The sequence below is a fragment of the Lissotriton helveticus genome, chromosome 1_1 (assembly GCF_964261635.1).
Source record: "Lissotriton helveticus chromosome 1_1, aLisHel1.1, whole genome shotgun sequence".
Classification (NCBI taxonomy): domain Eukaryota; kingdom Metazoa; phylum Chordata; class Amphibia; order Caudata; family Salamandridae; genus Lissotriton; species Lissotriton helveticus.
Window position 1 is genome coordinate 67,064,302 of NC_136057.1, and position 14,860 is coordinate 67,079,161.

Sequence of the window (14,860 nt, forward strand, 5' to 3'; positions counted from 1 at the left end):
CATTTGTCACCCTGAGTGGAATGGGTATGCCCAGACGTGGGTCCCGGCTCTCCATGCCACTGGAGTCAAGCTATCCTGGCTGATGAGGGGTGAAACCCCGAAACCAGTCCTAGGATGCTTGTTACCAGTCCTAGGATGCTTGTTTCCAGTCCAGGGAGGACCTGGCCTGGCAGTTCGGACTGGACTGTTCCCATTGGGTGCAGGGTCAAGGCTGATTTGCATATGGCTGGGTCCAAACTGGAATCGCATGGTGAGCAAAAAATATGATGGATTTAGGCCCAGATCTCTGAACTGGGGTGAATGTATGACATTGTTCTGCATTCTGTCCATCAATTGTTCTTTCTGCATTTGTCGTGGATACGAGCGTCCTGAAATCTTGTGATTAGGTGCGGTGGGAGATGTTGTTGATGGTGGCCGAGACGTCCAGTAGGATGAGGGTGGCGGTTTCACCCCAGTCGAGGAGGGAGGGGATGTTGTCGATGGCGGCGAGGAGTCCGGGATCGGTGCTATAATTGCTTTGGAAGCCGGATTGGGATTTGTTCAGGACATAGTTTGCTTCAATGAACTTGGAGAGTTGGGCATTGATGGCCTTTTCGATGACCTTGGCAAGGGGGGGGGGGACTAGGGAGATAGGTCTGAGGTACTTGAGGTCTGTCGTGTCGGCAGACAGCTTCTTCAGTAGGGGTTGATCTTGGCGTGTTTTCAGGCGGCAGGGAAGGTGACTGTTTTGATGGAGCAACTGGTGCTGCGGCTGCTCAATGGAAGATGTGATACGGGCAAGGATCCAGTGGGGCTCTGGAGTGGATGCTCTTTATGGTCTCGAGTGTGTCATCTGTGGTGAGTGGAGTCCAGTTGAGCACGATATGTTGAGGTAAGGCCTTGTTGTGTGCGGTGGTGGCAGGCATTGTAGCAGGGTCTTGGGTGTCAAAGCTGTCATAGTTCTGCCTGATCTTGTGGTGGAAGAATGTGCTGAGTTTGTTGCTGAGGTCTTAGGGAGGGTGAGACGTCTGTGGTCTCGCTGTTGGGCTTAGCAAACTCCTTGACGATGGCTAAGACTTCTGTGCTGTTGTGTGCGTTTGATTCTGTCTTTGATGGCTGTTTTTTTGTGGTATTAAGGAGAAGGTGGTGTGCGTTGACAGCGGTTTTGAAGGTTTCTTGGGTTTCTGGGATTTTGTTGTTTTTCTATCTCTCCTTGAGTTGTCTGCTGGTACGTTTGGACTTGTGGAGGGCTGAAGTTAACCAGATGGCTTTCTTGAAGTTTTGCCTGCCTGGTGTCTTCTTGAGGGGTGCTGGTGTGTCAGCTCAGTTGGTGATCCATTGGGGACGGTTGTGTGCTGCAGTGTTGGCGTCTGCTGGTGGTGCGGTCATGCTGAGAAAGTTGACGAGAAGTTCTTCGGTGGCCTTGTACCAGCTACAACAGATGGGTCATAGGAGGGGAGAGGGGGTGGTGAACGGTGGGAATGGCTAAGTGCACACAGTGCGGGTTGGTCCAGAGGAGTTCGGTGGTGTGGCTGTAGGTGAAGGTCTAACACCACCACTGGGTCTGGGCTCCCAACAGCACAGCTTGCCACAAGCTAATAATAAACAAAACAGAGTGCACGTGCTGCTACCTAATAGGCATTTTTGAAGTCGAACATCTGTTTGTGGTGCGTTTGTCAAATCAGCCGTTTTTCTTATTTCTCGATTGAGGAGTAAGGCGTCTTTGGCGTGGGGGTTCTGAGCCTTCGCCTGGAAGTCTAGCTCCGACGAGGCGGTGTGTGTTAATCTTCCTCGTTTGTTGACAGTGAACCGCGTCCACGACGAATGTGCTTCCGGGTCCGCAAAGGATCATCCTTTGCGGACCCGGAAGCACATTCGTCGCCTACTGTCGACGGGGTTAATTCTACTTACTCTGGTTTCTCGCTGACCGAGAGACTACGGTCCTGATGAGAACTCAATATTTACACGAGTTCGAAACGCGTAGACTAAAAAAGACGGAAAGAAATCAAAGCCACACAAAATAGAGCTAGTCTTTGTAAAACTATAAAAACGTTTATGGCTTTGTTGTGATTATTTATTTTTCCAACTGAAAATAATTTATATATTTTCTCATTGTTTGTTGTTTGTTTCAAAAAAAAATTCTTGTATGGTATGTAAGTGGTATGACTGGGGTTTGAATGAGAACAATTTGAAATGTGTTTAGAATGTTGGCTGTAAATAGGTCTTTGATGTACATAAGGTCGTAAAAGATAAACTTGGCATAATTGATCTTTCAAAAAAGGTCAAAAGTGAATATGGTCTGGGATGCCTGCCACCCCTTTCACCATGAATCCCAATGGTAGGAGACAAACACAGTTTGAGCTTTTGGAAGGCAGGGGAGCCTCACGACTCCCCCGGCCGTATTTATTAAAATATGAAACAAAATTTAAAACTTTAAATAAAACGTTTCATTTTTATGTACAAAATTCAACTTCCATTACACTTGATGAAGACAGGTATTGAGGCTAACCTTAACAAATCTCTAATACAAAGATTTCCTAGCCGAGTCTAACATCATGGCATCGTGCATTGCATACGAATTTTGTACATCCTATCGTTAAGGGCCAACGGCAAGGTCTTAACCGGTGTCAGATCCCTATCACCAAATCCGCCCTCTCGTAGTGGCGCCTGCGCAGAGGGCTGTACCCTCGTTGCCAACTGTAATTTCCCTTGCCTGGGGGCCCCTTTTCCACTCGGCGCCATCTTAAGGTCGTCCGAGATCCCGTGCGGGGTAACCGTAAGAAGGACAGCGTAGACTCCCCCCCCCCCTTTCCCCGCACTCTCTTCCGCCGCAGCGGCTATCCGGCCCCCGGGAAATTCCTGGGAGGGGCTTATAGCCGTCTCCCCCTGGGAGGGGCCAATGGCCGTCTCCCCCTGGGCGATCCCATACGTATTGGGCGTCGCCCCCCCATGGGAGGGGCCAATGGCCGCCTCCCCCCGGGCGCTCCCATCTGTACTGGGTGGCGCCCCCACTAGGGACCTTGAAAATTGCTCACCGATCATGACCTTACCGCCCGACCAAAAAAATTCAATAAATACGACAGTTTTTAAGAACCTACTAACTGGGAAAAATTCATACCAAATCGTCACAGAATTAGGTGCATTTCCTCCCTTTTCCCCGTCCCCGCAGAGCAGGAGACCCCCTATAACATTTTAGAACAGGAGAAAACAAAACGGAGCACATGATACTGTTTATTACGAATCTACAAAGGAGAAAAGGCCTATCAACATGTCGTCCCTTGCGTAAACAAGTTTGGACTCAATCTGACACGACGTTACGTGCCCTACTCCAACGTGATCACCACTTATTCTTCTTCCCGAACTTCTGCCTCAGGGGCTGGTGGGTGGGTCAAAAATTGCTGCTTATTCCCTTGAGGGCTCACGAGCGACGAGTGGTGCAACCTTCAGAGCGCGGGAACAAGAGGACGACTTCTTCGATTCCGAGCCTTTTATCCTCTGTCAGGAGGCGGGGCGGTATTCCCTCCCGCTCTCAGTGCGCGGACTTCCGGGCGGGAAATTCTAGGACAACCCCATATGCGGCGGGGGCGTGCTCCGGCTACATCACTATGGATATACCAGCCGGGGCACGCCCCACGCCTGCACGGGTTCTTGGGCTGGCGGGGCACCCAGCCATAAGTGCGGAGTGACCGAGTGGTCCCCCCTTTCCATATGGTCTGGGATGCCCGCCACCCCTTCCACCATGAATCCCAATGGTAGGAGACAAACACAGTTTGAGCTTTTGGAAGGCAGGGGAGCCTCACGACTCCCCCGGCCGTATTTATTCAAATATGAAACAAAATTTAAAACTTTAAATAAAACGTTTCATTTTTATGTACAAAATTCAACTTCCATTACACTTGATGAAGACAGGTATTGAGGCTAACCTTAACAAATCTCTAATACAAAGATTTCCTAGCCGAGTCTATCATCATGGCATCGTGCATTGCATACGAATTTTGTACATCCTATCGTTAAGGGCCAACGGCAAGGTCTTAACCGGTGTCAGATCCCTATCACCAAATCCGCCCTCTCGTAGTGGCGCCTGCGCAGAGGGCTGTTCCCTCGTAGCCAACCGTAATTTCCCTTGCCTGGGGGCCCCTTTTCCTCTCGGCGCCATCTTAAGGTCGTCCGAGATCCCGTGCGGGGTAACCGTAAGAAGGACAGCTTAGACTCCCCCCCTTTCCCCGCACTCTCTTCCGCCGCATCGGCTATCCGGCCCCCGGGAAATTCCTGGGAGGGGCTTATAGCCGTCTCCCCCTGGGAGGGGCCAATGGCCGTCTCCCCCTGGGCGATCCCATACGTATTGGGCGTCGCCCCCCCCATGGGAGGGGCCAATGGCCGCCTCCCCCGGGCGCTCCCATCTGTACTGGGTGGCGCCCCCACTAGGGACCTTGAAAATTGCTCACCGATCATGACCTTACCGCCACAGGCCAGATTGTTGACCGACGATCTGGCCCCCCCACAAAAGTCCTATAGGTCATGTCTCCTCAATCTCACTAGCCATGCTAGGAGATCCCCAATCCATATGTCATTCCCTGCCTTGGACAGGTGTACGCCATCACGAGAGTAACAGTGATCCCCCCAGAGGCACCCGTGAGGTATACTGTGAAGGTGGGCGGACCGAAACAACCTCTCAATCTTATTGTTGACCCTCTTTACCGAATGGTTCAACGCTGTTGTGGACCGCCCCCCCCTCCATACCTGCCGCGGCACCATGTGCGACCAGGCCAATGTGCAATCTGGGAGGGTTCTCGCTAACCAACTAACTGTCATCAATATCTGTTCGATTAAGGCCTGTCTGCCCAATCTCACCAAGTCATTGCCCCCAATGTGCACTATGACTACTGAATGCGGTGACCTGTGCCGCCCTAACAGTTCTCAACAAAACCTTGCAGTTGGTCAATGCTCAATCCGCCCGTCCATAAAAGGACACCCGAAAACCGTATTCCTCAGATGTGTGGATCGCATCACCTGCTCCGAATACGTCCACGGCCCGTCTTACGTATGAGTGGCCCACGACCCAGACCACACGTAGTCCCTTCCTCTCTCCGGACGTGGTGGATGTTTGACACTGGGCCGACCCCAGTTCCCGCCCTGCGTCACAGGCTCGTGAAACTGTAATCCAAACAGAAGAGAAACAACGTGAGTGCACATCCTTAATATATCACAACATATGCAACCGCATGTACCGTTTAAAGCAGTCCGAAGACCATCTCCCCAACTGTTTAACCTCGTCTGCCTGCAGACCCCTGGCCGTTGCTTCAGTAGCGGCCCCAATTCTGAAAGAATGAGTCCCAAAGTCCCTCGGGTTCAAGCCCGCTTCTGCAATCGTCATTGCTAGCACTTTTTGGAACTGAAATCTTGTTAACGGGGTGCCATCCATATGCCGCAGCAAGGACCCCCCCATGTCGCCACCCTTTGCCGTAAGTACGCCTCTATATGCGCTACCGGACAGCAAGGACTACCAGGAGCACGCTGCAACACAATGCTACTCCCCTGGGCCTCTTGGTCGGTCTTAGACCTGGCAACCGTGATGAGCAGGGAGTCCCCTTTCACTTGGACATGCTCCCTCCGCAAGCCCCCTTCGGTATCCCTTTTGTTGGCCGCCACCAGTTCACCTATTCGCATGTCACCATAAAAAGCCAGCGTAAATGCTGCTCGGAACAGGCCAACTTCACTAGGTGAGGAGCATGTCGCCTCCAGGGCAGCCAGCAAGATGGTTAACCTGTCAAAACCTATCGGATGCCTAGTGTCCGTCTTGCGCCCCTCTAAGCGCCGCCAGCCGCGCAGCGCCTTCCTAACCATGAAGGAGTCTGTGGGATCCCCCATCCCCTGGAGCTGTGCCATAAATGATACGGCGGCCTTATACCGACAGGCGGTTGCCGCTGACCGGCCTTCCTTATGAAGAGCCACCAAGAAATGGGTGAAGGCATCTTCCCGACCCCATTCCTGCTCCCATGTGGGGTCCAAAAAGGTGCAGTACGCACGGAACGCCCCTTCATAAGCTTTCCTTGTCCTGAGCCCTAGACTGGCTGCCACGAGGTCTTGTAATCCAGCGCGCCGATTCGCCACAATGCCTCGGGAAATGGCGCTGCCGCTAGCTCCGCTGCTGGTAGACACTCCCTGAATGCCTGCATTTTGAAACGAGAGAGCGCATCCGTCGCATTATTCAGTACCCCCGGCACGTGTTTTGCCCTGAATTGCACATTCAATTTTAAGCACTGTAACACAATTTCTTTTAGCAATCGCAATATCCATTTGCAGCGTGCTGCCTGTTGATTAATGCATTCAACCACTGTCATGTTATCAGACCAGAATACCACCGAGCTATTCCTGAGTTCCTCTGGCCATGCCAGTAATGCCACCCAGATCGGGAACAATTCCAGGAACCCAATGTTGCTCGTCAGGCCGCTTGTCGCCCACCATGCCGGCCATCTCTGGGCCGACCAGTGATTTCCCAGTATGGCGCCAAAGCCCACACTGCCCGCTGAGTCTGTCCAAAGCCCCAGCTCTGCTGATGAGGCCGGTGCCTTGCTCCAGACTACCCGGCCATTGAAATCCACCAGGAATGCCATCCAAATGAGCATGTCCTGGCGAACCTCGGCCGACAGCCTCGTTCGATGGTGGCCTTCCTTGAGGCTCACCATGGCCTGTGCAATGGACCGTGAGAAAGGGCGGGCCATCGGCATCACCCGCAGCGCAAAATTCAGCTGCCCGACAGTTTGTTGTAACTGGTGCAGTGTCACCTTACTGCTTCCCAGACATTGTTGCAAGGAGGCCCTGAATTTGGCGACTTTGTCCAACGGCAACCGGAAACAGCCTTCCACAGAGTCTAGTTCAATGCCCAGAAACTCCAGGGAGGTAGTCGGCCCCACCGTCTTACCTGGCGCCAATGGCACTCCGAAACCCCGCATGAGCACGCAAAATTCCTGCAATGCCCTTGCACAGTCCTGAGAGCCAGCTGGGCCGAGAAACAGGAAATCATCCAGATAGTGCATTACATGCTGATGCCCTGTGGCCCTTGCGAATGCCCATTCCAAAAACGAGCTAAACATTTCAAAATAAGCACAGGAAATTGAACAACCCATCGGCATGCACATGTCCATGTAATATCTTCCCTGGAAGGCAAACCCCAACAAATGTTGATCCTCGGGATGAACCGGCAGTAGCCTAAATGCAGATTCAATGTCTGATTTTGCTAGCAGTGCCCCCGGACCCAGGTCATTCAACATGGCCACTGCGTCATCGAATGATGCATACCTCACACTGCATACACCCGGATCAATTGCCTCATTCAAAGAAGCCCCTCTTGGTGCAGACAGATTATGTATGAGTCTGAACTCACCCGGCTCCCTCTTGGGCACAACCCCTAACGGGGAACACACAAAATTGGCCGTCGGTACCACTTCAAACGGTCCCGCAACCCGCCCCAAGCGAACCTCCTTTGCTATCTTCGCAGCGACCACAGTCAGGTTGTGCGTAACAGATGCTTGGTTCCTACACAATGGGGAGCCCTGGAAGTCACCCGCCGGGATCCTGAAGCCCTTCGTGAAGCCTTCCCGCAGGATCCCGGCGTGCGCACGATCCGGGTATTTACTTAGCCAGGGGGTCATTGCCAAAACCGCTATCGGTGACTGTGAAGTGCTTCGTGCCCCCAAGTCACTCCTGCTGATTACCCCCCTTCCCTCCGGAAGCGCTGCCCTTGGATCGGCAGCTAATTTCAGGGTGGGAGGTGTTGCCACAAACTGCGCAGGCATGCCTGAACCTGCATGTTCCCTGCGGCCTACTACATGTGCCTTTGTTGAAACTGCAACATACCTTTCGCTTACCTCCATTCCCACCCGGTCTTGACTGCAAGTCACCCCCATGGGTTGGCCGAAAGGGCTGCGGCTGCCTCTGTGGAACCGCCTTGAAACCATTCATGCTTGACCCCGTGGCTATCGCCGGGCCTGGCGCGAACTGCCCATGCCAAGATACAGTGTCTAAACAATCCCAGGTCAAACATGCATTGAATTCTTTTGCTTTTCTAAAGGACACATCATACCCTTTCCATGCGTCCCCCCGTACTTCTCGTGGTAACCCACGATCCTGCTCTGGTAGCAGTTCAGGGCCCCCATCAGCTCCGTGCGTGCTCATGTATTATTGCCCCGAACACATTAAAGGCCCTGATCCAATTCGTCACGGACTCTTCTACCCTGAATTCCGCCATTTTGGCCCTCCATTCGCTCGGGTGTAAGAAATCCTTCTGGGTCTTGGCATACTCAAATTCTCTATTGTCGGTCAACAATGAAAGCATATTAATGTACTTGTCGGCCCACACCATCTCTTTTGCAGCCATCGGCACATGTTGTGCCAGGCTTTCCCGCCTTGACGGTATAACACCCTCCCCCATCATTGGGAGCGATCTCTTACCATCCTCCGCCGGTACTCCGGGCTCGTCGGTTGTCTTGTCTTGACTTTTTCCTGCAGCGTGGCTCGTCACCTGTAAAGGAGTAGAAGGCACCTTCCCGGCCACAGAGCATCTTGCCCGCCTGAGCTCCTCAATTATAAGCCTCGCCTCCGTAGCCGGATCTCCCCCAGCCCCGGCCTCCCCCGTACCTTTCTTCAACCATGGTAACATTGCTGCCAAATGCACCGCTAGCTCAGGGGGTATCTGTTCCTCATTGATTGGTGTGACTATCACCGGTATTGGCAATCCCCCTACCGGGGTGGCCACTGGGTCGGCCGCCGGGGACTCCGGGACGGGCGGGACCTCCACCGGGGCCTCGCTAGGGATCGCTTTCTTTTCCCTCAACTTACGCTTAGCCGCCCCCGGAGTGTCGCTCGGCGACTCAGACCCCTCTATCCTCTTACGTTTCCCTGCTGGCCCGCCCTGCGCTTCCACCTTTTTCTGAAGCGCCGCCAAGCTGCGATCCATTCGGTCCATTTTTCCGAATTTCCTGTCCATCGCCGACACGCGGGTCACCAGTGTACGAAGCATCCGTTCCATCTCGGAGCTCTTTCCAGTCTTCTTCCCAAGCATACTGCTGATCCGCTCTCGCTACTTCTCCTTGAGTTCTCGAGCACGCCTGGACCACTGAAACAGAAAAAACAACAATTACCACGTTCAAAAATTGCTGCTTGTTCCCTTGAGGGCTCACAAGCGACGAGTGGTGCAACCTTCAGAGCGCGGGAACAAGAGGACGACTTCTTCGATTCCGAGCCTTTTATCCTCTGTCAGGAGGCGGGGCGGTATTCCCTCCCGCCCTCAGTGCGCGGACTTCCGGGCGGGAAATTCTAGGACAACCCCTCATGCGGCGGGGGAGTGCTCCGGCTACATCACTATGGATATACCAGCCGGGGCACGCCCCACGCCTGCACGGGTTCTCGGGCGGGCGGGGCACCCAGCCATAAGTGCGGAGTGACCGAGTGGTCCCCCCTTTCCATAGTTGACAAAAAAACGAAAATAAAAAATGAGACTTTTTGCTCACAAAACTTTGGTTTGATTTCATATGTTTTGCCAAAAACCAAGGCAAGTAACTAGGTAGCAGCATGTGCACTCTGTTTTGTTTATTAGTAGGTGAAGGTCTAGCGTGTGTCTGGCTGCATGGGTCGATGTGGTGACTAGCTGCTTGAGTCCGATATTGGTGAGGTTCTCCAGTAGGGTGTCGGTGTTTTGGTCACTGGGGTTGTCCTAGTGGAAGTTGAGGTCTCCGAGTAGGATGTAATCGGTAGATGCTAGAGCCTGGGGTGCGATGAGGTCTTTGATGGCGTCATTGAAGGGTGGGAGCCGGGGGTCCTGTAGATTTGGGAGCCATGGAGGGTGGTGTTGGTATTGCTCTGGATCTGGAAGGGGAGGTGTTCCATGGTAGTCGTTGAGTCATTCGAGTAAGTGGTCAGTTGGTGGGTGTTCATGGGGATGATGGCTTTGCCTTCTCCTGGTCGGTCGACGCTGTATTTGCGGGTGATTTTGTAGCCGCAGGGGATCCTTATTACTTGTTCGTCATTCTTGTTGTCCTTAAGTTCAGCTCTTATTTTCAAGTGCAACAAATGCGAGGTTGGAGAACTTCATCGGACTGCAGACTTAGAACTGTAACCTTAGAACTGTAACAAAAAAAAAAACAAGTTAGCAGGCCTTTCCATCTATGAACTCATGATCTGAAACAACATCCCTGTATCAATCAGGACCGCCCAACATTGTTCCCATTTAGGAAAGAGTTGAGGACTTCCTTCTTTAAAAATAATTTATGCTCATCTTTGGCCCTAGCTTTAGGCTAGGTTTGCAGTATAGAAATAACATATACACACATACATAAAGAAGCTGGCCTAGCCTACACTAATGCTTGAATACGTTTGAAAAACTCTTGTGAAAATGTTCATGGGAGAGTTGAGAATGGTTATCCCACCAGAGCACCCCTGGCATCCAGTTAAGATTTTAATGTTGTCTTATCAAGGGTAGCAAGTCCACCTTTTAAGCCACTACATCACTGCAAGCCTTAATGTAGATAGTTGTCTACCTAGTAGCAGTCACTTCCTCAAACAGTTAGCAAACTACATGACCCATTAGTAGATGACCAGTTCCTGCAAGTTTACAAAGGCAAAGTTAAATATGCATCCAGTGTTAAACATGCACTCATGCTCTACATTATCAGAATTGTAAATGTATGAAAAATAAGACCGTTTTTTGCACCGGCACGATTTGGCATACTCGGTTTTCTACTCGTGCGGAGACTAGGGGTGGGCGGAATTTGCGTAGTCGTGTTACGCAAAGCTGAGCGTAAAAAATTTCTGTGAGCACACAGAATTCTGCAAACACGCGGAATTGCTTCTTCCGCTCGTTCAGAATGCTTTTTTCCTGTTTGCGTTCCCTGGGGGAAATATCTTGTGAACACACATTTTGAAAGCGTGAACAAGCAAAAAATTCTACGAAGCTGCGGATCGCGGAGGTTTTGACAATTCCACTTTCTCCGCGGAATGTGAAATTACTCAAATTCCACAAATTCCGCAAGTGGAACTGAATTTACCACCCAGGCCTAGCAGAGAAACCACATAGAAATACTACAGGCTGAGTCCACGTGTGATAAAGATGCAACCATGGCTTTTCTACCCAACATACCTCTAGTAGATATTTGTAAAGCAGAAACATGTGGTTCTGTGCATCCTTTCATAAAATATTTCTCTGGTGACATCAACATATTCGGTCGTTGAGGTATGTGGGTCCGATGTTGTTGAGGGATTTGTAGGCGCGGGTGAGGAGTTTGAAGGTGATCCTCTTCTCGACGGGGAGCAAGTGGATGCTTCGTAGGTGTTGGGTCATATGTTCGTGGCGTGGTGTCCCTAGAATGAGCCTGGCTGCGGCGTTCTGGACCTTACCGATTCTTTTAAGTTATGGCACAACCTGTGATGTGCCACAGCTTGCTGCAAATGGAAAATGTTACTCACTTGCAAATACTATCCGCTTGTCATGTTGCAGGCTCACATGCATCACCCACTTGCTGTATGGTTGGAAAGTATATAGATTGCTCAGATTAAGCAGTTTATTTTTTTTTATTTTACACATATAAGCAGTTGTACTCCGATGGAGAAAACAACACAATGATTTTAATTGGAGTCTGCGCGCTGATGCATTATGCCTTTCTGGTATGGGATTACGAGTCGTTCTCCAGATCAAAACTCAATCTTAAATTCATTATTTTTAGTAGTCAGAACCCAACCCATGAGAGGTCACCACATGTGAACGTTAGAACTACAAGCAGCAAATGATTGTTTAAAGGTAGTAACATTTTCCTTCCTTCCTAGATATTACTATCCACCTTTCTCATATTATAACCGTGCATTTCTTTCAAGAAATATTTCCCATGTATAATTCTCAGTGTTCATTTCATTCTGCAGCACAGCAGTCGCAGACAGAAAGCATGAATGGGAAAGAGAAGCTTAAAGCATCTGGAGGAAGGAAGAATTTTGCTTATAAAATGAATGAAAGAAAACACCAAGGAATACACATGAGGGAGAATTTTAACAATAAAACACTACTTGCAAGGCAGAAAAGAATAAGCACCAGCCTAAGAGCTTATGCCTGTGCTGAGTGTAAGAAGACATTTACTGGAAAGGCGCGTCTTTTACTGCATGAACAAACACACACAGATCGGTATCCCTACACTGAGCATGAAATGAGGTTTGCTGATAAGGCAACACATGAAAAAACTCACAGTGGAGAGCGGCCCTTTCACTGCAATGTCTGTGAGAAAAGTTTTACTCAGAAGGGAAATCTTCTAAAACATCAAAGAATACACACAGGAGAGAGACCTTATCACTGCACTCTGTGTTCCAAGAGTTTTTCTCGGAAGGGGACCCTTGTACGGCATCAAATCGTGCACACAGGAGAGAGGCCTTATCACTGCACTGTGTGTTCCATGGGCTTTACTCTTAAGGCAAGCCTTGTACGCCATCAAAGCATACACACAGGAGAGAGGCCTTATCACTGCACTGTGTGTTCCAAGGGCTTTACTCTTAAGGCAGCCCTTGTACGCCATCAAAGCGTACACACAGGAGAGAGGCCTTATCACTGCACTGTGTGTTCCAAACCCTTTTCTCAGAAGACAAACCTTGTACTACATCAAAGAACTCACACAGGAGAGAGGCCTTATCACTGCACAGTGTGTTCCAAGTGCTTTGCTCATCAGACATACCTTATGCTACATCAAAGAACTCACACAGGAGAGCGGCCTTATCACTGCACTGTGTGTGAGAAGAGGTTTTGTCAGAAGGCGACACTTGTACGGCATCAAAGCGTACACACAGGAGAGAGGCCTTATCACTGCACTGTGTGTAGCAAGAGCTTTGATCTTAAGGCAGCCCTTGTACGCCATCAAAGAGCACACAGGCGACGGCCATGACGCCGCACGGGATATGGAAACTGCTGTAAACAAAAGGTGGTGCTCAGCAACCTCAAGTAACACATACAAGATTGAAGCCTTCTCCAAGCACTGCCAAAAAACCTTTATTTAGAAAAAGAAATGTGATCTTTTACATCATCTAAGAATCTACAGCTGAAGTTAGACATCCTATGACATCTAACAATCCTTATGGGCTGAGATCCTCCCTTTCCTCTGAAGTCAGAAGAGCTTTGAGTTAAAGGACAAACTCTAACGTTCGCAGCATTTCCAAACAGAATGTAGGTTCTTCAACGTCACTAACGTCACTTCACCAAGCAACAAACTTCACAGAGGCTGCTTCACTGGGAATTAAACCTGTCCAACTCTCATGAAATATGTGCAGTGTTGAGGACATGTTACCAAGAGTGGATCATAACTATCCTGATAGACATAACTTCTAGGATTCAACAACAAATTATTGAAAGACCTGAGCACATGGGAAAAAGAAACTAGGAGAAGAAATAGGAATCAAAAACAACTTGAGGACAAAAAATATAAACTCCTTTCATCACTAAAGCAGGAACATCTACTCCCTATCAGTATCTTCAGACCGGCTGTGTAAATATTCTGTACAACCCATCCAGGCTGAGAGATGAAAGAGGATTCATGGCTGTCCAGATTCTTACAACTTACAAAGGTGGCACCAACCATATCATTCTGCAGTTTCAACTCTCGAGACTGTTACACAATTCGTATTGTTTTGAGATGGTTTATTTTGGTGAGAATTTTTTTTTTTATAATCAATTTTATTATCATTTTGAAAAACAAACAAAAAGACAGCATACATCTTATACAGTAAAGCTAATTCCATCTCCAACAGACAGTAAAAAACCCCACTGTTAGGGCAGGAGTATTTATGCAAGCCACCCAAGCTGGAAAGCAGCACCCCTTTACACGGGAGAGCCAAAGCTGGCAATTTAAAACAGTAGGTTCAGCCATTTGCCCCAAACCCTATGGAACCTCGCGGGACAACCATGTGTCTCAAAGAGGGGTTACTCCTGGGCCGCGCACCAATCCACTCCCCGGAACTGCTTTCGCAGGGTAGGGGGGGTTGGGCTGGACCCAGGCCGCTGCAATATCTCATTTAGCCACAGCGACCGCCGTTCCCAGAAAATGTTTGTCTGCTCTAGAGCCGTCCAAACCGTCAAATACACACAGGAGAAGACGTAAGGGATCGTGTGGAACCTGCCAACACAAGGTCTGTGTGAGCTCAGATTCCACCTCGGACCAAAATGGGTTAATGCCTGGGCAAAGCAGACCATATGGTAGAAGTCGGCCGCAGTTTGGCCGCTATTCTGGTGAGAATTAAATACACAAAAACGAACTTTCACATACAATACAAAACAAAGCAGATTGTCAGATAAAGGCACTGTAAGGAGTATTTCATCGCATGCTGTGATGTGTTTTGTGAGGTCAGTTGTTGTCCTGTTCTAGTGTGAGGGATGAGATTGACAACTAGACAAAGGACACTGTCGCAGGGAGCTGTTTGCCAAGAATGACTTATTTTATGCAATAAACGTTTGCTAATAAACTAATCTGCCTGCCTGTTTCATGTGGTGATGAGACAGGAGATACTTCAAACTCATCAGTGCGTTCATAGTGTTTGTTTTCCATCTTGGTGATGAGTCTGTCCCGGAAGAGGGTGGGGAGGAGCTTAGGCTCCCCTGCAGCCCTCCCACCACCAGTCCCTCAGATGTGAGGCATTTCAGTGTGTAGTTCGCTCCATCACTGTGTTATTAGAGTAGTGCAAGCGTTACAAGTACAATTTGTATTGTTGATGTTTCCAAAGACAACTTTTGATGTTTAATGGTGTAATTGCTTTGGGAACACCTTTGTCCCTTGGACCTTTTCCTTCACTGAGCATATTGGTTGTTTTAAAATAGTCTGATTACTCTGGACTCTGTGCCATCTGTGAGCGCACAAGGCTT

At 49.8% G+C, this 14,860-nt stretch overlaps 1 protein-coding gene across 1 annotated transcript in view; it reads left to right on the top strand.

Annotated features, from left to right (window-relative positions):
• The window catches only part of LOC144767541 (uncharacterized), a 38,668-nt gene extending 24,207 nt beyond the window's left edge, over positions 1-14,461 (top strand). Inside the window, exon 3 of the mRNA XM_078650963.1 lies at positions 11,890-14,461. Coding sequence (XP_078507089.1) covers positions 11,890-12,893 — 1,004 coding nt within the window. The 3' untranslated portion in view covers positions 12,894-14,461. The remainder of the gene's footprint in view (positions 1-11,889) is intronic.
• The last annotated feature ends 399 nt before the right edge of the window (positions 14,462-14,860 follow it).